Source organism: Schistocerca piceifrons, chromosome 5 (assembly GCF_021461385.2).
Source record: "Schistocerca piceifrons isolate TAMUIC-IGC-003096 chromosome 5, iqSchPice1.1, whole genome shotgun sequence".
Lineage (NCBI taxonomy): Eukaryota > Metazoa > Arthropoda > Insecta > Orthoptera > Acrididae > Schistocerca > Schistocerca piceifrons.
In genome coordinates this window covers 250,961,401-250,985,349 of record NC_060142.1, presented here as the reverse complement: position 1 = coordinate 250,985,349, position 23,949 = coordinate 250,961,401, and the positions used below count along the sequence as shown (strand labels likewise).

General features: G+C 40.0%; 1 protein-coding gene across 2 annotated transcripts in view; it reads left to right on the top strand.

Annotated features, from left to right (window-relative positions):
• LOC124798389 (cytoplasmic dynein 1 light intermediate chain 2) overlaps nt 1–23,949 on the top strand; it is a 120,832-nt gene that overhangs the window by 49,109 nt on the left and 47,774 nt on the right. For both annotated transcript variants that reach the window (XM_047261764.1, XM_047261765.1), the window contains exons 4-6: nt 3,492–3,722; nt 15,488–15,657; nt 15,743–15,972. In XM_047261764.1, coding sequence (XP_047117720.1) covers nt 3,492–3,722; nt 15,488–15,657; nt 15,743–15,972 — 631 coding nt within the window. The remainder of the gene's footprint in view (nt 1–3,491; nt 3,723–15,487; nt 15,658–15,742; nt 15,973–23,949) is intronic.

Genomic DNA, 23,949 nt, shown 5'->3' with positions numbered 1-23,949 from the left:
ACATACCTCCCCTTTTGATCCTGTCATTCAGTAAACAAACAGTATGTCTAGAGGCCCAGTCCTTTCCAACAGGAGGGATAGGGTCCCAGTGGTATAATATATGAAGCAGCAACCATAAATTACAAGTAGTTAAGCTGAAAAAGGCTGCCTGCAGTAATAGCTGTTTGGCCATCCAGATTTAGGTTTATTATGCTTTTGCTGTGGGATGGTTCCTTTCAAAGGGGCACAGCCAAATTTCATCTCCCTTCTTTACTTCTCAGTGTGTGCAGTGTCTGCTTACTGTTCACACCACCACCTCTACCTCGACACTCTTAACTATATTAAATTTGCCTTATTTTAAAGCATGGCTGTAAACAGCAGCTGTAAAACGATAATCTTGGAAAGGATGAAAAAATCAGCCAGCCATTTGCGCAACACAGGTATATTGGAACCCTTGATGTAGGTTTCAATAAATAATTTTACAGTTTTCATGAGGAGGTGCAACATATTGGTTACATAAGGTTCAAGTTAAAAAATAATGAATGTAGATAAAATAATAGAAGCAAAGGGTACACACATATTTGTTACATCCTGTACTGAAAAGGTCATTAAAATGAAGCTGTTTGGCTCTTGTCAAGTAAAAATTCCCCTCAAAAACAATACAACAACAAATCATGGCCATCAGATGACATCAGTGTGAACTTCATGGATACAACTTCTCAACCGCCGAATGTACAAGGCTCTGAAATTAAGATAACTTCCGTATGGAGGGCACTGAAAATTTTGTTATCAATCTCAGAATTGGTCTAGACAGTATGAAAATGGAAGAACCTCTTAAAAGTTAGGATAGCACATGAATGCAGTAACACCATACAAAAAGAAGTCACTAATAAGGATAATATAGGTACTAAAGAGCAGAAGGTAATTAATAACATTAATTGCAAAATGAAAAACAGTAAAGTATTAATAACAGTCAGATAAAAGGAATTCAGATCCAACCTTTAATCAAAAGAGAATTGTTTAAGTAATACTAAAAAAAAATTATTGGGAAATTTCAAAAGAAATGGGTAGTGAATATTAATCTCAAGCCTTCTCTTTGGAGAAGCCAGTTTAAGATCCACAAGAACAGACATCCAATGTACCAGACTGTGAATAGTAAAGGTAGCACTTGTAACAAGTTAGCTAGGATGATGGATGATGATGATGATGTGTCGAAAGCAACTAAACTACTGCATCAGTCCAGTCCATTAGCTAGGCATTTACACACAAAAGTTAAAGAATCCTTTACTTTTTTCCTTTTTCTTTGCAAGTAGCTTAGATTTGATACACAAATTGGAAATTCTAAAATGCACCTCTCACACTCTGAAAGTAGTTTTTATCTACTAAGCAATTAACCTCGCTGTGTTTATGCTACTATCCCCTGAAAGTCTACAGAAATAAACTAACCAAAACAATTGTAATAATGGCTATGAGCCACTTTTAGACAACCAGGGCCCAGTTACTAAAAGGGCTAAAAAATTGTCAGTGCTTAGTAATAATAAAAGGAAGGAAAAAGGGGAAAACGAAAAGCTTAGCTATTTTGGGTAATATTTCATACAGGTTCAGCCTCCTCTTTAACTAAAATATATGGCTGTAAGGTTACATTTTCTACCAATAGTAGTCCGAAGAAAAAAATCTAGTGCACACGGGGGTAAAGATCCTTTTACCTACTCAAGTGTTTACAAAACGTTGTGCAACAATTGTCAGAGGATGGATAAACTGGAATGGCAGATGTTCAAAGTGAGACATCGAGAGCACTTGCTGGGCAGGGGAGGGACTATTATAAATAATTCTACCCACACAGAGCATTTGTTAAATTCTGAACATTCTCCAAGAAAACTAGAAGAAACTGTAATCTTGCATAAACAAGGGAAAGGTTATAAATTAGATTTGTTGGAGGAAATTTAGCTAAGTTTTATCGTAAATGATCAGCTGCAACTGAATAAGAATTTCCTCAGCAGTTTAAGATGTTAGTCATGGCAGCTTAGCAATTGTTTACTGGCTGCGTGTACATGTCAAGGATGTCGTTTTCCTCAAACACATTCCCTTAAGTTACTTGTCGAGCACTAGATAGTTTACGTCCAGTTGCTATACCAAAACAGAGATATCGTACATTCACAACTATTTTAAGACATCATGTAAAATAAGATGTCTCCAGAGTTTCATTTAGAATCTAAACACTACTAGCTGTACATTTGTATATGAGGTACAATAGTTTATGTTGCTAGAGAAGGAAGTTATTTCCATTGTGCCTGTAATTGTTTTAATGACATTATATTTTCACATAATACTTTCTGTTACATTGAGTTTTAAGACGTGTTATAAATAATTTTTTATCAGCATCATTTAATTTGTAAAATATTTCATGCACTGAATTGCACTGGTTAAGGAAGGCCTATAATTTATGATAATGATGCACTATTGTATTTGTCAATTATTGGCCATAAACTACTCAGCATGAGTATGCGAGCCTAATTGTGCGCTACTTTATTTGTCACACTTATTTGCGCATTTCTTGTGCACTCTATACGAAAGTTACCTTAGCTTCAGGCCTTAGTACATTAGTCAGTTGACAAGTTGCATCAGTGAATTACACACTGATGTCATCTGACAGTCATGACTTATTTTATTATATCTGAGGTGAATTTTTACTTGACAGATGCCAAATGGCTTAATTTTAAAGTACATTTTGAACACAAGATATGACAAGCAAATGTGTACTCATGGCTTCTAGTATTTTATCTGCATTTGTTATTTGGTGTACTTGAACCTTTTATAATCTATGTGTAATTTCTAGAAGTTTCATCTCCTTCTAAAGAAGATAATTTTATAATGGAAGAGATCAGAATGCTTCAGTCCTAAGCCACAACACAAGAAGTAAATTTTACAGGAGACCAAAATAAGGATTTGGACAAATTTAAAAATCAAGTAAATAAATTTTACTGATTCAAAGTATGCTTACATTGAAACTTCCTGGCAGATTAAAACTGTGTGCTGGACCAAGACTCGAACTCGGGACCTTTGCCTTTCGTGGGCAAGTGCTCTACCCAAGCACGACTCACACCCCATCCTCACAGCTTCACTTCTGCGAGGACCTCGTCTCCTACCTTCTTATGCTTACATTACTGCACCATCTTCTGAAACATCAAGAGACCACATCTGCAGTAGATGCACCTAGCTATACTCAGTTGATACATAGTGAAATCTCACTTCTCGAGACAGTGATGCATAGGCTTGTATCATTCTGACCTCTTAAATTGGCAAAACATAGGTCAATAGTTCCAACAAACCTGTCATGCAACTGGTTGACTGATTTCACTCCCCCACCCAGAGCGCCTTATTTTGGTGTTCAAAGAGAGCACTAAGTTACAGGATTAATATGTAGTATTAATCAAAATACAGCAGCTCATTTTTTAAAATTTGTTTGTAATGTCTATTATTGTAATCATCCTTATTGTAAAAATTTGTTTCAGACCACACACGTTTGAGTGTATGGGTCCTGGACGGTGACCCAGCCCACTCTCACCTCCTCCGATTTGCGCTGTCGGAAGAGAGCTTCCCACATACGTTAGTCATGTTTGTTGCTGCCATGACTACCCCTTGGGGTATTCTGGAACAGCTGCAGACATGGGCATCTGTACTGCAGGACCACATTGACAAACTGAAGCTCAAAAGGGATGAACTACAAGAGTACAGGCTTAAATGTATGCTACTGAAACAGTCACTTTTATATTTTAAACATATATTAGAATCTTTGAACAGTTTTTTATTGGAGAATTATGCTTTAATTTTGATAGTTGGTTTGAGTTGGCAATGCTGCAAGCATAAAAGTCGAAGTAAACAATAGTAATAGACTTGTTGATATCTTCATCACATTAATACTATCTTTGGTATCATCATACGGGTTCTTATTGTCTTCCAGTATTTTCTGTAGCTTTTATAGTGAGGCAGCAGGAAGAATTAGCTCTACAGTATATCTGCAGATGTGTCAAAGAGAAATGACGATTGATTATGTATGTACTCAAATTCAAATGAAAATGTTGCGAGCTGTAAAATTTGAATGTGACAGTTTCTGTTTGTACCATTACTTTCCTCTATTCAGTTACAGGTAGCTAGGAGCTACAGAAAATGTATTGGGGGGGGGGGGGGGGGGGACAGAAATATGTAAACACAAAAAACAAAATGCAAATGCATTACTGTGCCTAATGAGGTGTGAGAGAACTGTTGGCATTCAAAAGAGCTTCCAGTCATCTCAGAATGGATAAATACAGATCCTGTATGGTTTTCAAGGGAATCTTATAACATTCTTCCTGCAAAATAATGGCAAGCGCAGTTAACAATAATGGATGTGGACAGCAGTCATGTACCCTTCTGTCAAAAGTAGACCACAGAGGCTCAGTAATGTGATGTGGTGACTGTGGCTGGTGAAATGCAAAAACTCATCCTCGAGCGCTTAAAACAAGTCCTCTATGATGCATGCTGTGTGAACAGGGGCCCTGTCCTCTTGGAACACAGCATCACCATCGCGTGGACATGATTAGCCAAAATTGTCATGTAATCCTTGACAGTAATGCAGCCTGAGTAACCATGGAGCCTCTGAAATATCATGATATGGTTGCCCAATTCATCACTAAACCCCCACCATGTCTCACTTATGTGATGTAAAATTGGCCAAGAGTTGGAAACAGTGTGAAACCAGACTCGTCCAACCAAATGACATCTTCCATTGCTGCTTAGTCTGGTTGTGTGGCACATTTTCCTGTTAAGGGCATTTGCGTCACTGATGTGTGGTTTCGGAATTCCATCGTGCTCTACAATTCTCAGCTTATGGAGCTCCCTAGATGTTTTCTTGGTGCTGATAGGGTTTGCAAGTGCAACATTCAGTTCTGCAGTGACTTTTATACACATCATCATCTTATTTTTCGTCGCAATCCTCTTCAGTGACCGCCTGTCACCAGCACTCAGCAGGCACTTTCGTCCACATTGAGGCTTAGTGGATGATGTTTTTCTGTTTTCCTAGTATGTGGTATAAATTTTCAATATGGTGTCTCTTGAAAAGCAAAACACTTGGGCTGCCTTGGTTATGGAAGCACCCTCAATACGAGCATAAACAATTTGCTCATGTTCAAATTAATTTAACTCCAACATAATGGACTTGCAACCACACAGAACATTGTTCTGACCATGACGTGACACTTGCAATGTATTGAGGACAATGTACGGGTACGATTTGTTATCAAATACAACAAAAAGAGCTGCAGGCTTAGCATTTCTGTGTATGTACAACCATGCATTTCTTGCAGTGTTTCTGTATTTTTTTCACCATCCCTTGTATGTTGTGCTCTAAAGTTGTAATTAATCTAATAATAATTCCTGCTAGGATAACTGCAGAAAAGTGTTAATAAACAGTTCTTTTGCTTTTGACTAGATGCTTTTAAGAAAGAAATGTGTCCAAAGAAGTTGCTTCAGTCGTGCAAGAATTGACACTCAAGCCTTCACAGTGACACCGTATTGAATGGCAAGCACCAGGATGGAAGCCACATGACATTCATTTATTTACTGCATAACTTCCCAGTTAACTCAGCTGAATGCTTATGAATATTGATAAAGATGAATGATTAATCATATTTAGTTCTCTGCTGTACATCATTACTTTTGTAATCTACACGTGAAATTTCAAAAGGTTAAAGAATCAGTAATGTTATGAGAAGGAAATTTACTACTCACCATATAGGGGAGATGCTGAGTCATCACAGATAGCCACAATGAAAAGAGTCTCACAATCATAGCTTTCAGCCATTAAAGCTTTCGTCAACAATAGACAGACATATGCATGCGCACACCCACCCACACACACACACACACACACACACACACACACACATGCACGCATGCACGCAAATGCAAATGCAACTCCCACACACGACTGCAGTCTCAGGCAACTGAAACCACATTCCTGCCTGGATTTTCCATTGTTTAATCAGTAATGTTAATCACTTGTTGCAAGTGTAACTTGAATGGCCTCTAATGTATTGCCATTGAAAATTCTCTTTAATAAACATCAGGACTACTGATGAATATTTTGGAAGGTGTGTTTGGATGGTAAGCGTTTTCATTTCCTTAGTGATGAATCTTAATTTATTACTCAGTCTGGTGGATATTTATTAAAAATAACATTGCTGCCTGATACATGTTAAGTCTATGTTATATGTACCATCACATAATCACAAAGAAAGCTGTATTTCACAAAGTTTGAAACAAGTGTTTTCCACTTAGCATTACAAACAGCTTGAAAACTTAGATGCAGAAAATGGGAGTAGTTTTCTGTGTGAGAATTGCTAACAAAAATTGTAGGAATTGTTAGAAGAAACTTGTTTCCTTTGGAACAAAAATCTTACTAAAGACTAGAATTCTTTCCAGCTTTGCTACAAACATTTCGTCTATATCTACATCTACATTGATATTCCGCAATCCATCTTATGATGGGTGGCGGAGGGTTCCCTGTACCAATATTAGTCATTTTCTTTCCTGTTCCACTTGCAAATAGAACGAGAGAAAAAGGACTGTCTATATGCCTCCATATGAGCCCTGATTCCTTGTATTTTGTATTTGTGGTCCGTACGCGCAATGTATTTTGATGACTGTAGAATCATTCTGCAGTCAGCTTCAGATGCTGGTTGGCTAAATTTTCTCAATTGTGTTTCTTGAAAATATCATCATCTTCACTCCAGGGATTCCCATTTGAATTCCTGAAACATTTCCATAACATTTGTGTGTTGTTCAAACCTATCAGTAACAAATCTAGCACCCTGTTTATGAATTGCTTCAATGTCTTCCTTTAATTCTACCTGGTATGGATTCCAAATGCTTGAGCAGTACTCAAGAAAAGGTCGCACTACCATCCTACAAGCAGTCTCCTTTCCCAGAATTCTGCCGATACACTGAAGTCGACCATTCACCTTTCTTACTACAATCTTCACATGTCTGTTCCATCTCTTGTCACTTTGCAACATTATACTCACAAGGGGAGGCCACGACGTACTCTATGAGGACAACAAAATGTGTAAGCAGTAGGGCGTACTTCTCAAGCGTTGCTGAGAAAATCGCAAGATAATTTCGGTCGTCGAATATATATTTGTGCGTGGCCATTTTAACCATGTAGCAGCTGCAGCCATGTGGTGACGGCACGGTAGCGCACTGTGTTCGATCAGAGCATTAGCTTCCCTTTCTAGTAAAAAAAACTGAGCGAACGGGTGAATGAACAAACTGAACGGGTGTCATCGGATGTCTGCCCTGAACAAATTCATTGAGCAATATAGAACAAAATGCTTTTTTTTTTTTTTTTTTTAAAAAGTTGTTGGCGTTCGAAGCTGCTGGATCGAGTTCCGTTTGCCAGGTTGAACTTATATTAAATTTACAATGTTATTTGGCAGTCAACTAATTTTTATTATCACAAATAATATAATATTCATAACTATCGACTAAAGTGCGCGTCATATATCTTGGCGGCCGAGTTTAGGTTCGTTCTGCGCATCTGATGTCACAAAACACAGTCAGCCAATGAACAGAGAACGACGTTGCCAGATCTCGACTGCAGTGCAGAGCACGGACGAGTGACTTCAGTTTTAGAAACGTTCCGTCATAAATAAAGTAATAGAACAAAAGCAATGTCTTGATAGCAGACTTTCTTTTATAGAAAGTTTGGAAAAAGCATTCTTTATACCAATTGCTTCATATTCTACTAATTAAACCAAACAAGCAATAAGACTCCTAATTCAGGCGATAATAGCAAGGAAAGGTGTTTGTTTCAATCTCACGAACTGCTTTTTCGCAATAAAGAACAGCGGTAATTGTTTATTTCCTATTGTACTTCGACGAAGCGTGAGTAATTCATAATCATACCAATAGTGTTTATAAGTAGTTGCGTGCAGTGTTAGACTCCTTATGGACTTATACTACGCAATGAGCTGAGGTAGCGGAACGGTTAAGGTGTTGGGCTGCCAAGTGAAAGGTTATGGGTTCAAACCTCATGCAGTGCGTAAAATTTTCTTTATTTAAAAACAATATTGGAGTGCCTTACTTCACGAATTTTATTCGTTTGAATGACATTTCTAGTGCTTTGCCTCTTCATTAACTTTTTCGCTGCTGCAGACACGTGCTCCTCGCATTCCGCGCTGTGCGCGATTTTGTCATCACTGCACTTCTCGCCTGTGCAGACCCATGGTGTTCCCACTGCTTTGACACACTTATAATTTGATTTCACAAAAACTATTTGGCCAAAAAATTTGATTTTTACACGTCTTCTTGACTGATACCTTCCCCCATAAATGACTTAATTTTGTTTTGATGTGCAGCATTAAATGTAGTAAACCATTGCACGAAATTTTGAAGAGTTTGCAGAGGTAAAAGTCCATAGCGTATACTTTCCGTATGGTCGATTTTAGTTGCCACAATGTTGAGAATGAAATGTGGACAAGATACCTAAATTTCATATAATATTTACTGTATAACAATATCTTATTTAATTTAAGTACCACATAGGTGTCGTATGTAATATTGAGAAATATTCCGTCTTTCGCGACTGTAATAAAAGTTTTATTTACACACGGCGCGTTTGGCTTTATTTTAAAGCACTTCCATCGGTGAAAGGTATGGCACATACACAATGGTATTCATGTTCCATTTCTTGTTTCTGTTCCACAGTCGCAGTTTTACCAATGGTATTGAAATATATCCCTCTTCTGCAACTGTAATAAGCGACTTATTTAGACCAGACGCGTTTCTCTCTTTTGGAGCATCATAAGAGGACTGTATTTTGTGTCCTCCATTGCCAAGTCACCTTTCGTAGTTTTGTGCTGCGGTAGCACAATATTCAACGTTTGTGTTGGCTCATCAGTGTTTTAGCAAATAAATGCTGTTTGTGTGTGCCACACACAAAATTATATTTGACATAGCTCTGAGCACATCACTGACAGACGGTATATTCAAGTCCTAATGTTTTTGTAAGTCCACAGTTTTGTTTAATGTATTTTGTCTACTTCCTTTTGATTGATTGAAGTGCTTTAAAATAAAGCCAAACGTGCCCAGTGTAAGTAAAACTTTTGTTACAGTCGCGAAAGGTGGAATATTTCTCAATATTACATACAACACTTATGTCGTACTTAAATTAAATTAAATATATAGGTATCTTGTCCACATTTCATTCTCAACATTGTGGCAACTAAAATCGACCATCCGGAAAGTATACTCTATGGACTTTACCTCAGCAAACTCTTCAAAATTTCGTGCAATGGTTTACTATATTTAATGCTGCATAATATTTGCGTTGAACATCGAAACAAAATTAAGTCATTTATGGGGGGAAGGTATCAGTCAAGAAGATAGGTAAAAATCTAATTTTTGAGCCAAATAGTTTTTGTGGAATCGAATGAGTGTCAAAGCAGTCGGAACACAATGTGTCTGCACAGGCGAGCAGTGCAGTGACAAAATCGCCCACAGCGCGGAATGCAGGGAGCACGTCTTTGTAGCAGCGAAAGGGTTAATGCGGCCGTGGTGGCTTTACTTCATGAACTGCGCGCTCCCCCCTAAATGTAAGCTTGCGAACTATGCTATACTATGGCGCTGCTTCTCTTGGCGCGTGCGTCGTGTGCAACTGGCAACGCAGCAATCTCCCGCGTCTAGGCGGGCATGCGCGAGCCGCCAAGATAAAAGAATTGAACTATAGTAAACTACCAAACGCATAAAGTGATACTGAAAATGTATGCTTGTCCGTGTCTTCAAAGCTGTTTGTATTTAATTGAAAGAGAACGAGAAATTGCTTCTCAGAAGACGCTATTAAAACACATGCGATACTGCATAACCAATTATCAGTGCCAATTTTTAGGGAAATACTGCATTATACATGGTTTGCTTCCAAACTTTTGTCTGAAAGAGAGGTTTTTGAAAGTGTTAACAAGGTTTGTTTTTCCACAGAAACCGTCAAAAGACCTTGCGTATGCAGGAACATAGCATTTATCCAATGCAGCGTGTGCACCCTGTCAAATGCTTTCCGGAAATCTAGAAATATGGAATCTGCCTGTTGCCCTTCATCCATGGTTTGCAGTGTTCGTTGTGAGAGGAAGACAAGCAGAGTTTCATACTAGTGATGCTTTCAAAACCTTGCTGGTTTGTTGTCATAAGTTTCTCTGTCTCAAAAAGTTTATTATATTTGAACTGAGAATATGTTCATGAATTCTGCAGCAGTCTGATATTGGGGGCATTGGTCTGTAATTTTGTGGGTCGGCTGTTTCTGCCTCTGATAGTTCTATGACAAGAGTCTTTAAATGTATGGACTGCTCATGTATTAAAATCGAATGTTGGTGGACATAGTTTTGATGTCTTAACATCGTATCACATAACCTATGCTGGAAAGATTTAGTAGGTATTGGTAAGGTTTATTAAACATGTTATTAAACATCTTATTGTATTGCATTCTCTCATCTGTTCAGCTGATTATGTATGTTGGAGTCTAAATAATTGGTAAATTATTATAGTAGAAAAAATTGTCCTTTATGATTATGGTGATTATATGTAGCCAATCAGTTCAGTTCCACCAGTTATTATTGTCTGATTAATACACTACTGGCCATTAAAATTGCTACACCAAGAAGAAATGCAGATGATAAATGGGTATTCATTGGACAAGTATATTATACTAGGACTCACATATGATTACATTTTCACGCAATTTGGGTGCATAGATCCTGAGAAATGAGTACCCAGAACAACCACCTCTATCCATAATAACGGCTTTGATACGCCTGGGCAAACAGAGCGTGGATGACGTGTACAGGTACAGCTGCCCATGCAGCTTCAACACATTAACACAGTTCATCAAGAGTAGTGACTGGCATATTGTGACGAGCCAGTTGCTCGGCCACCATTGACCAGACGTTTTCAATTGGTGAGAGATCTGGAGAATGTGCTGGCCAGGGCAGCAGTCGAACATTTGCTGTATCCAGAAAGGCCGTACAGGACCTGCAACATGTGGTTGTGCATTATCCTGCTGAAATGTAGGGTTTCGCAGGGATCGAATGAAGGGTAGAGCCACGGATCGTAACACACATGAAATGTAACATCCACAATTCCAAGTGCCATCAGTGCGAACAAGGGGTGACCGAGACGTGTAACTAATGGCACCACATACCATCACACTGGGTGATACGTTAGTGTGGTGATGACGAATACACTCTTCCAATGTGCGTTCACCATAATGTCGCCAAACACGGATGCGACCATCGTGATGCTCTAAACAGAACCTGGATTCATCCGAAAAAATGACGTTTTGCCATTCGTGCAGCCAGGTTCGTCGTTGAGTACACCATCACAGGCGCTCCTGTCTGTGATGCAGCGTCAAGGGTAACCGAAGCCATGGTCTCCGAACTGATAGTCCATGCTGCAGCAAACGTTGTCGAACTGTTTGTGCAGATGGTTGTTGTCTTGCAAACGACCCCATCTGTTGACTCAGGGATCGAGACGTGGCTGCACGATCCGTTACAGCCATGTGGATAAGATGCCTGTCATCTTGACTGGTAGTGATATGAGGCCATTGGGATCCAGCACGGTGTTCCGTATTACCCTCCTGAATGCACCGATTCCATATTCTGCTAACAGTCATTGGATCTCGACCAATGCGAGCAGCAATGTCGTGATACGATAAACCACAGTCGCAATAGGCTACAATCCGACCTTTATCAAAGTCTGAAACGTGATGGTACACATTTCTCCTCCTCACACGAGGCATCACAACAACATTTCACCAGGCAACGCCGGTCAACTGCTGTTTGTGTATGAGAAATCGGTTGGAAACATTCCTCATGTCAGCACGTTGTAGGTGTCGCCACCGGCGCCAACCTTGTGTGAATGCTCTGAAAAGCTAATCATTTGCATATCACAGCATCTTCTTCCTGTCAGTTAAATTTTGTGTCTGTAGCACGTCATCTTCGTGGTGTAGCAATTTTAATAGCCAGTAGTGTATTACGTATTTTATGCTTCACACTTTGGACCCAATTGCTCTGATTAGATCTCTCAACATTACTCCCTGACTGTCCACAGCTTCCATTGTGACAGAATAGAGCATCATTTCACTAGCAGTATCAAGTAGGATTATGTATAATACATGAGTGCTCCGTTACTGACATTGTGTGTGATAGCCAATTTGTGTATTTCTGTTGCTCGTATTGGTGCAGTTATGTTGTATTGAAAAATGAAATTAGAAAGGCAGACCCAAAGCTCAGGGTCCAGACACAACAAAAAAGCTGAACAAGGAATTTTGCTTGAGGGTCAGTCACATTTGTGTGTAACGTGCAAGAATACTTTGACAGGTAAATGGAAAGTGGAAGGAACCCTTCTTACCATTCTCCAAAGTAATCATACCATCAACAGTGGAATGGCCATGTGTTTTATTAGCAAGGAAAATCGTGAAGGAAGGCAATGAAGCAGGGCACTTGTCGTGATGCATCAGATAAGAAATGTTTGAAAGTGCATAACAAAACTGGGACTTATCATACTAGGCATGAGTCATAGAAAGCATCTTGCTTTAATAATTTACTTGACACTTTGAATGAGTGTAAACTTTTTAAAGAGTAATGCATCATTGCAGCTTGTTCTCAAGTCTGTTTTAAATACAAAATTATTGCAGGCGATTGATGAAGCAAGCAGGTGATGGTGATGCAGATTTTGCAAGTGATGGCAGACAGTAACTCAAAACATAGTTTGAATTGGTGAAATGTGTTTATTGACAGTCATACCATTACAGAAGGTTGGATAGATGACAAAGGAGATGCGACCTTCTCTCCCCCCCCCCCCCCCCCTTTCCTTTTGCAAAGTGGTAGAGTATTCTCTGTCTGACACATCAAAGGGACATCGGAATATTGTGAGGAAATATATCATGGCACATTCTTAACCCTCCTACTACAGAGATTTTTTTCATCCCTCTGAACACCACTGGGGTATATAGACCCCAGTTAACACTGGATATGAAACCAAACAAAACATCATTGGATACAACTGACTCAGAGAGAATAAATCACATTTTGGAAAAAAAAGCTTTTAAAAAAAGGGAGCTAGGATTTTATAATGTTATGTTGACCCCTGTGGTACTAGGAAGGGTGGAACAACAGCTGATCTGAGAAACACTAACAGTGGTACAAAAATAAACAGAAAATAATGTTTTCATTGTTGCAGGTGTTACATAGAACAGCCGTTCAACAGATCATTTATCATTCTATTTTCATAAATGTTACATTCAAGAAACACACAATTTAAAGTGGGATCATATTGAACCCAGCAGTACTCAGTGCAAAAACCATGAATAAATTTTAAATTGAGGTTATAAATATAAAAATGAACAAAACATAATTGGATTCAATTGATTCAGAGTGAGAAAGTAATATTTTGAAGACAAGGAAGGTATATACACTATGTGATCAGAAGTATCTGGACAGCCCCAAAAACATACGTTTTTCATATTAGGTGCATTGTGCTGCAACCTACTGCCAGGTACTCCCTATCAGCGATCTCAGTCATTAAGCTACGTGACAGAGCAAGTGGGACACTCAGCAGAACTCCGAACGTGATCAGGTGATTGGGTGTCACTTGCGTCGTATGTCGGTATGCGAGATTTCTGCACTCCTAAACATCCATAGGTCCACTGTTTACGATGTGATAGTGAAGTGGAAATGCGAAGGGACATGTACAGCTCAAAAGCGTACAGCCCCCCATTTGTCGAATGACTGAGACCACCGACAGTTGAAGAGCTTTGTAATGTGTAATATGCAGACATCTATCCAGACCATCACCCAGGAATTGCATACTGCATCAGGATCCACTGCAAGTACTGTGACTGTTAGGTGGGAGGTAAGAAAACTTGGATTTTATGGTCGAACAGCTGCTCATAAGCCACACTTCACACCAGTGAATGCCAAATGATGTCTTGCTTGGTATCGGGAGTGTAAACATTGGATGATTGAACAGTGGAAAACATTGTGTGGAATGACTAATCACAGTACACAGTGTGGCGATCTGATGGCAGGGTGTGGGTACGGCGAATGCCCAGTGAAAGTCCTCTGCCAGCATGTGTAGTGCCAACAGTAAAATTCGGAGGTGGTGGTGTTATGATGGAGAGGCTAGCACCTTTTGTTGCTTTGCATGGCACTATCACAGCATAGGCTTACATTGATGTTTTAAGCACCTTCTTGCTTCCCACTGTTGAAGAGCAATTCGGGGATGGTGATTGCATCTTTTAACACGATCGAGCACCTGTTCATAATGCACGGCCTGTGGCGGAGTGGTTGCACAACAGTAACATCCATGTAATGGCCTGGCCTGCACGAAGTCTGGACCTGAACCCTATAGAACACCTTTGGGATGTTTTGGAATGCCGACTTTGTGCCAGACCTCACCGACCTGCATCAGTATCTCTCCTCAGTGCAACACTCTGTGAAGAGTGGGCTGCCATTTCCCAAGAAACCTTCCAGCATCTGATTGAACATATGCCTGTGAGAGTGGAAGCTGTCATCAGGGCTAAGTGTGGAGCAACACCATATTGAATTACAGCATTACTGATGGAGGGCGCCATGAACTTGTAAGTCATTTTCAGCCAAGTGTCCAGATACTTTTGAGCACATAGTGTCTATCCAGTGTGCTTATGGGGCCGTATTGACCCCAGTGGCACTTGGAGGGTTAAATTGGTTTGAAAATTCTTTGCCTCCAGGTTTAGAAAATCTTTTAGTAATTGTTCTTAATAATGCTTCATATCACCCTGTTACGAAGAATAAGGTTATAGTACTGTAGCAGTGGCTGGACATTGCTGACACCAGTTTTCTCTAATGTGCAGCACAGTTTGAGGTTCGGGTTATGTTAGGGCAAGTGTTCAAATTAATTGCTACAAAACACATTGTGTGCTGTTATTCTTTAATTGGCAATGTAAAATCAACTGCCAACCCACTGCACCTGCGTTGCCCATAGCTGCACAGCCGCTGACAGCTGATGTGTCATTGCCATAGTGCCATGTGACAAATGTCAAATAACAAGTAGATTTAATTAGAGTGTAGATAGTGATGATCAGTTCTATGGTGAAAGGAACTTTGACTGACCCTAATAACTGTCTGGGTTACTAGTAATTCGCAAACCACATTTGACTGCTACAAACTCTTCCTCTTATGGGATTGTGCATTCAGAATGATTTATCACCTGACTGCTTGTTACCAGCTTTTTTTCCCATGAAAAGGTATTAAGTACAAATGCTGTATAATTATATTCTGGTTATCGTTAACTTCGTGTCTAACAGAAGGCACACAGCATGCAATTCCTGAATATGAGCATGAAAATGTCTGAATAATTAAAAATGTATTAAGATACGAAATTTGCTGTATTGTTTCAGACAGATCTGTGGTTCATTGTAACTCTGTCCTTCAATATGTAATTTCAGATGTGAAGAAGTGGCAGGATTATGTGGAACCTGGTGATGAACTCGAACAAGGGTCCCCAATGAAACGAACTTCTCGAAATCTGGAGGAAGACGCAAATGATATATTACCCTTGGGTGAAGGAGTCCTCACCCGGAATCTTGGTTTAGATGTTGTAGTTGTTATTACAAAGGTAAAAGAATGCATTTCTTCCTGCTTAATATTTTTAATTGAAGCCTGTATTTTTATAGCAATTGGAACTTTCCATTTTCCTGCAGACGGATTATATGACTACACTAGAAAAAGATTTTGATTACCGGGATGAGCACTTTGATTTTATGCAGCAGTGGATCCGACGATTTTGTCTACAGCATGGTGCAGCTCTATTTTACACATCAGCTAAAGAAGATAAAAATTGTGATTTGCTTTATAAATATCTCACACACAGAATATATGGATTTCCATTTCGCACTCCAGCTCTTGTTGTGGAGAAAGATGCAGTATTAATGTAAGTACCAATGAAACCATTTATATGAGGGTGTGTTGAAAAGTAATGCCTCCAAATTTTTTATGTGAAAACTCTTAAGGCTTTTCAAATAAAACAATGTTGTTAACGTTTTACATCTTTGTTCTTCATATCTACATATTTATTTCTCAACATAGCTACCCTGGCGACAGATGCATTTCTCCCATTGAGAGACCAGTTTGTTGATACTGTCACTGTAGAATGTTTGACTTTGTTGATGGAGCCACTACTTCACCTCTGCTTTCAGCACATCATCACTATCAAAGTGAAGTCCTTGAAGGTGGTCTTATAAGTTTTGGAAACCGATGTAAATCAGATGGGGGCCAAGTTGGGGCTTTAAGGATGATCAGTGACAATGAACTTGGGCACCACATTATTGACGATGTCACAGTACTTGTATGCGGTTTTACATTCTCACGCTGAAGGTGGTGGTGTTCCATGTGTGTTTGGACAAACTCTTTGAATCTGTGTGATCATTTTTCTCACCCACTGACATACACCATCATGTTACATATTGCAACTTGGAGCCCTCCAGTAGCAGAGGGTTGCGCTTTGTGTCAACGAAGCAGGAAATTAACCAAGTAATATGCACGACATGTAATACCTCAACCATTATTGAAAACAAAATAAAATATGTGGAAGCATTACTTTTAATCACGCCCTCCTATGTTATTGTCAGTCCTTATTGAAGCTGAATGCCATGTTTTCATTCTGAATTATATATAGGCACAAAACAAATACTGCTGTTTATATTGTTACTTTGAAAACATTTATGTGCAGCATTTGTGGAATATTATTAGATTTTAATGCGTGCATGTACAGAATAATTGTGGACATCTACTCAAAGATATAATACACCTCAAATACGTTTTGATTAGTAATATTAGGCAGGGATTGAAAAGAACGTAAAAGTTTCGAGCAAGCAGTAATAGTAGAGAATGTTGAACTAAGTAAAACTATTCGTAAATATCTTTGAGTGTGTGTGAGAACTTACAATGAAAATTATATAAGAGAAACAATGGAAAAGAAGAAAAAGCAGCAATTAGTATAGGGTAGACATAACATTTCATTGTGCAAGGATAATTACAGTCATTGAAAGCTTCAGGGAGATCCTCGGTATATTTCCAGAGGGACTGCTCGTCACTGCAGATGCAATGACCACAGTTGGCTAGGCTGTACAGAAGGGTCTTCTTGGTATGGAATAGGTGGCAGCTGTCAAAGTGGAGGTATTGCTGGTGGTTAGTAGGTTTGGTATGGACAGAGGTACTGATGTAGCCATTTCGACTTGGAGATCAACATCTAAGAAGGTGGCTTCTTGGGTTGAGTAGGACCAGGTGAAGCAAATGGGGGAGAAGTTGTTCAGGTTCTGGAGGAATGTGAATAGGGTGTCCTCACCTTCAATCCAGATCGCAAAGATGTAATCAATGAATCTGAGCCAGGTGAGGGGTTTAGGATTCTAGGTTTTTAGGAAAGATTCCTCTATATGGCCCATTAATAGGTTGGCACAGGATGGTACCATGTGGGTACCCATAGCCGTACCCAGATCTGTTCATAGGTGATGCCTTCAAAGGAGAAGTAATTGTCAGTGAGGATATAGTTGGTCATGGCGACTAGGAAGGAGGGTATTGGTTTCGAATCCATCGGCCGTTGGGAAAGGTGGTGGTCAATAGCAGTAAGGCCATGGGCATTAGGAATATTAGGGTACAGGGACGTGGCATGAATAGTGACGAGCAGGGCACCGTGTGGTAAAGTGACAGGAAAAGTGGAGTGTCAATGGAGGAAACGGTTGGTATCTTTTATTTAGGAGAGGAGGGTAGGTTCCTAACCACCCAGGACACTACTTGTGGTTGTTGCATCTGCAGTGACAAGCAGTCCCTCTAGAAACATACCGAGGGTCTCACTGAAGCTTTCATTGACCTTAATTATCTTCCCAACCTTGTACAAAAACAAATTTCGTGTGCCTTATCTTTCCAGTCTACCACAACCTTCCGAAGTTCCACATCTGGCCTCAGAGGAGCATTCCCCTCGTAACTCAGTACCACCCAGGACTGGAGCAACTGAATTACATTCTCCGCCAGGGTTTCGATTACCTCTCGCTATACCCTAAAGTGAGAAATGACCTGCTTACTATCCTTGTCACCCCTCCCACAGTAATATTCTGCCGTCGACAGAACCTACACAATATACTCATCCATTCTTACAGTCCCCTGCTCCCAATCCCCTACCTCGTGTCTCATGACACTGTAATAGACCTAGATGCAAGACCTGTCCCACACATCCTCCCACCACCATCTACTCCAGTCCAGTCACTAACATCGCCTATCTCATCAAAGGCAGGGCTACCTGTGAAACCAGTCATGTGGTCTACAAGCTAAGCTGCAACGACTGTGCTTTTCACGTACAACTCTCTCGCGGATTGTAAAATTGTTGCTCTTTGGTTTATTTATTCTCTTTGTAACAACACATTTACGAAAAGAGTTACGTGAAATACTTTTAGCAATGCTGTGCTTTGCTTTTCTTTATCATCATTACCTTTTAGCGGAATAAAATGTATATATGGAAGTCTTATTGTTCTGTATCTGGCCTACAATTTAAGGAACGATTTTTCGTAACTGCAACTCATGCTAAGAATCAATATATCTTCCCTACTTCATAGTGATTAAAAGTTGAAATTACTTTGTTATGAACACTGATGTTACAGTTCGTGTGATCGTTCAAAAACACAAATTCGCAGTGGATTTTATTTCTCGTTAAAATGCTATTTCATACCACGACTAGCCCAAGAACATGAGACTCTCATTAAAAAATACGTTGTCACTATAAAGTTTGCCAGATCAGAACGGAGCACAGCAAAATTCCTATCAGATTCTGAAGGTACATTAAATTATTTGCACTGTAAATTATATCCTATCAGCAGCCCGCGTCAATCTGCAACACATCATAAAATCTGCTGATCTTCACTGCCAGTCTGGGAGCTAAAAGAAATAATTTTATTTTACTATTATTTTACCGCTTCCTTGCGGTATGCTCGACTATATTGTAAGTCGTTTAAATACGCCGCGGCAGCGGCTCTTCGTTCTCCACGCAGCTCAGCACCACAGATAATATTTATATAACTGAGAAATGTCTCAACAGGATGGGATAATATGCAAGCAAGCTTAACAATAAATAATACAAGTTTTCATTTAAACAACTCTATTAAAACCTTTAAATATCTCAGTGATTACAGACCTTTGTGAATTCACACGTAATGGCGTACATTGCTTAGTCTCGACAAATGAATGCTACATTGACGTTCTCTACGACAACAACAGGAGATCTTACTCGCACAACTTCCAAATTAAGACGACAAAGACATTCATATTCAACACGTATTATATACTAGTTCCTTTTTTAATCTCTGTTTAACATTTATCTTCTGTGTCGGTTTTATTACTCGCCGACGCAGACGTTTTCAGAAATAAATAATAAAAAAAAATACATAATTTTATACAATGACACAATATGATACACCTAATTCTCTAATTACTACATAATATATTGTTTTTGTTTCTCTAGACGTTACATGCTGCATTCTATGTAGGCATGACAACCAACAAGATGTCTGTCTGCATGAATGGCCACAAACAGACTGTTGCCAAGAAACAAGTGGACCATCCTGTTGTTGAACACACTGCCAAACATGATATCCTTCATTTCAATGACTGCTTCACAGCTTGTGCCATATAGATCCTTACCACCAACACCAGCTTTTCTGAATTGCTCAGGTGGGAACTTTCCCAGCAATACATCCTGTTCCTGTAACACTCCTGGCCTCCAACTTAGTCACTGTCCTCACTCATCCAGCCCCTGCCCTGTTCTCATTATACTACTACACAGCCATCATTCCACCACCACACCTAGTCTTTTTATTTCTCTCCGTTTCCGATATCCCCCATGCCTCCCCTGTCCCTTTTCTAACCTGCAGCACTTCACTGTCTGCCACCTCCACCATACTATCCCTCCCCCTTTCTGCCTGGCCGCCTCCTTACCCCCACCCAGTCGCCACTCCCATCATGCTCTGATGCTGCTGCTGGCAGTGTGGTTTCAGTTGCTGAGACTGCAGTTGTGTGTGTGTGTGTGTGTGTGTGTGTGTGTGTGTGTGTCACTTACTTACCCTGTCATCGGTGGCATCGCTATTTTAATCCTCATCCTAATAACACAGCTGTGAAATTTATATCTTTGTTGTCATAAATATTTGTTCCTTCTGAATATGTCATGACTTCTGAGGTTGTTTTCTTGTGGGACCTGAGAACACAGCTGTTTTTATCTGAATACATATTGGATTTCGCTTCTATACTGACTTGAAGTAGATTAAAACTGAAGAAACTGCAAAAAGGTGGGAATTTAAGGAGATGGGACCTGGATAAACTGAAAGAACCAGAGGTTGTAGAGAGTTTCAGGGAGAGAATAAGGGAATAATTGACAAGAATGGGGGAAAGAAAGAATGGGGGAAAGAAATACAGTAGAAGAAGAATGGGTAGCTTTGAGAGATGAAATAGTGAAGGCAGCAGAGGATCAAGTAGGAGAAAGACGAGGGCTAGTAGAAATCCTTGTGTAACAGAAGAAATATTGAATTTAATTGATGAAAGGAGAAAATATAAAAATGCAGTAAATGAAGCAGGCAGAAAGGAATACAAACGTCTCAAAAATGAGATCGACAGGAAGTGAAAAATGGCTAAGCCGGGATGGCTAGAGGACAAATGTAAGGATGTCGAGGCTTAACTCACTAGGGGTCAGATAGATACTGCCTACAGGAAAATTAAAGAAACCTTTGGAGAAAAGAGAACCACTTGTATGAATATCAAGAGCTCAGATGGAAACCCAGTTCTAAGCAAAGAAGGGAAAGCAGAAAGGTGGAAGGAGTATATAGAGGGTCTATACAAGGGCGATGTACTTGAGGACAATATTATGGAAATGGAAGAGAATATAGATGAAGATGAAATGGGAGATGCGATACTGCGTGAAGAGTTTGACAGAGCACTGAAAGACCTGAGTCGAAACAAGGCCCCGGGAGTGGACAACATTCCGTTAGAACTACTGACGGCCTTGGGAGAGCCAGTCCTGACAAAACTCTACCATCTGGTGAGCAAGATGTATGAGACAAGCGAAATACCCTCAGACTTAAGAGGAATATAATAATTCCAATCCCAAAGAAAGCAGGTGTTGACAGGTGTGAAAATTACCGAACTATCAGTTTAATAAGTCACAGCTGCAAAATACTAACGCGAATTCTTTACAGATGAATGGAAAAATTAGTAGAAGCCAACCTCGGGGAAGATCAGTTTGGATTCCGTAGAAATATCGGAACACGTGAGGCAATACTGACCTTACGACTTATCTTAGAAGCTAGATTAAGGAAAGGCAAACCTATGTTTCTAGCATTTGTAGATTTAGAGAAAGCTTTTGACAATGTTGACTGGAATACTCTCAAATTCTGAAGGTGGCAGGGGTAAAACACACGGAGCGAAAGGCTATTTACAATTTGTACAGAAACCAGATGGCAGTTATAAGAGTCGAGGGGCATGAAAGGGAAGCAGTGGTTGGGAAGGGAGTGAGACAGGGTTGTAGCCTCTCCCTGATGTTATTCAATCTGTATATTGAGCAAGCAGTAAAGGAAACAAAAGAAAAAATTGGACTAGGTATTAAAATCCATGGAGAAGAAATAAAAACATTGAGGTTCGCCGATGACTTTGTAATTCTGTCAGAGACAGCAAAGGACTTGGAAGAGCAGTTGAACGCAATGGACAGTGCCTTGAAAGGTGGATATAAGACGAACATCAACAAAAGCAAAATGAGGATAATGGAATGTAGTTGAGTTAACTCTGGTGATGCTGATGGAATTAGAATAGGAAATGAGACCCTTCAAGTAGTAAAGGAGTTTTGCTATTTGGGGAGCAAAATAACTGATGATGGTCAAAGTAGAGAGGATATAAAATGTAGACTGGCAATGCCAAGAAAAGCATTTCTGAAGAAGAGAAATTTGTTAACATCGACCATAGATTTAAGTGCCAGGAAGTCGTTTCTGAAAGTATTTGTATGGAGAGTAGCCATGTATGGAAGTGAAACATGGATGATAAATATTTTGGACAAGAAGAGAATAGAATCTTTCGAAATGTGGTGCTACAGAAGAACGCTGAAGATTAGATGGGTAGATCACATAACTAATGAGGAAGTGTTGAATAGGATTGGGGAGAAGAGAAGTTTGTGGCACAACTTGACTAGAAGAAGGGATTGGTTGATAGGACATGTTCTGAGGCATTAAGGGATCACCAGTTTAGTATTGGAGGGCAGTGTGGAGGGTAAAAATCGTAGAGGGAGACCAAGAGATGAATACACTAATAGATTCAGAAGGATGTAGGTTGCAGTAGGTACTGGGAGATGAAGCAGCTTGCACAGGATAGAGTAGCATGGAGAGCTGCATCAAACCAGTCTCAGGACTGAAGACCACAACAACACTGACTTGAAAATGTTAAGTCTCTAGCTTCGAAGCACATCATCTGCCTGCCGCTCTCATTGGCTGCATAGAATCAGCAGCCGACACACTCCATCGTACATCACGGTGAATATTGACAACATTGCAGACACAGAAGTACGCCATTGGCCCCTATCTAAAAACAGAGATGATGTGACTTACCAAATGAAAGTGCTGGCAGGTCGACAGACACACAAACAAACACAAACATACACACAAAATTCAAGCTTTCGCAACAAACTGTTACCTCATCAGGAAAGAGATCTCTGCCCAAACTCTTTGTCTTCAAATATGTCTGCTTGTGTCTGTATATGTGTGGATGGATATGTGTGTGTGTGTGTGTGTGTGTGTGTGTGTGTGTGCGTGCGCGAGTGTATACCCGTCCTTTTTTCCCCCTAAGGTAAGTCTTTCCGCTCCCGGGATTGGAATGACTCCTTACCCTCCCCCTTAAAACCCACATCCTTTCGTCTTTCCCTCTCCTTTTCCCTTTCCCTCTCCTTCCCTCTTTCCTGTTGAGGCAACAGTTTGTTGCGAAAGCTTGAATTTTGTGTGTATGTTTGTGTTTGTTTGTTTGTGTGTCTGTCGACCTGCCAGCACTTTCATTTGGTAAGTCACATCATCTCTGTTTTTAGATATACTTTTATTGTCTCCTGTAGAAATGCATACTGTTGCTCAGTATTTATCCAATTTTAAAGTCAGTTCAATTCAAACTACAAATGGATTCAGGCGAACTTCAGTTTATACATGGTAGATGTTCCTAAAATGCCAAAGTACCTGGAATAGATTCCCAGGGTTGGCAACGTGAATTAGTTTGCTACCCATGAACTACTTCTCTCCCTGCAGTCAACTTGTTCTCAGCCAAGCTATCACTGTAACGCCTTCAACCTTTCCGTAGTATTGTGAAAAATCTTCTAGTGTGCAAGTTGTATGTAACAACAGCAACTAATACATAAATAAAAGATCAGTCACTATTCAGTCCATTTCTCAACCTCGCTCATTGTACCATTTACTGATCCCTATTCATACTATCTCCCCCATGAACCATGGACCTTGCCGTTGGTGGGGAGGCTTGCGTGCCTCAGCGATACAGATAGCCGTACCGTAGGTGCAACCACAACGGAGGGGTATCTGTTGAGAGGCCAGACAAACGTGTGGTTCCTGAAGAGGGGCAGCAGCCTTTTCAGTAGTTGCAAGGGCAACAGTCTGGATGATTGACTGATCTGGCCTTGTAACAATAACCAAAACGGCCTTGCTGTGCTGGTACTGCGAACGGCTGAAAGCAAGGGGAAACTACAGCCGTAATTTTTCCCGAGGGCATGCAGCTTTACTGTATGATTACATGATGATGGCGTCCTCTTGGGTAAAATATTCCGGAGGTAAAATAGTCCCCCATTCGGATCTCCGGGCGGGGACTACTCAAGAGGATGTCGTTATCAGGAGAAAGA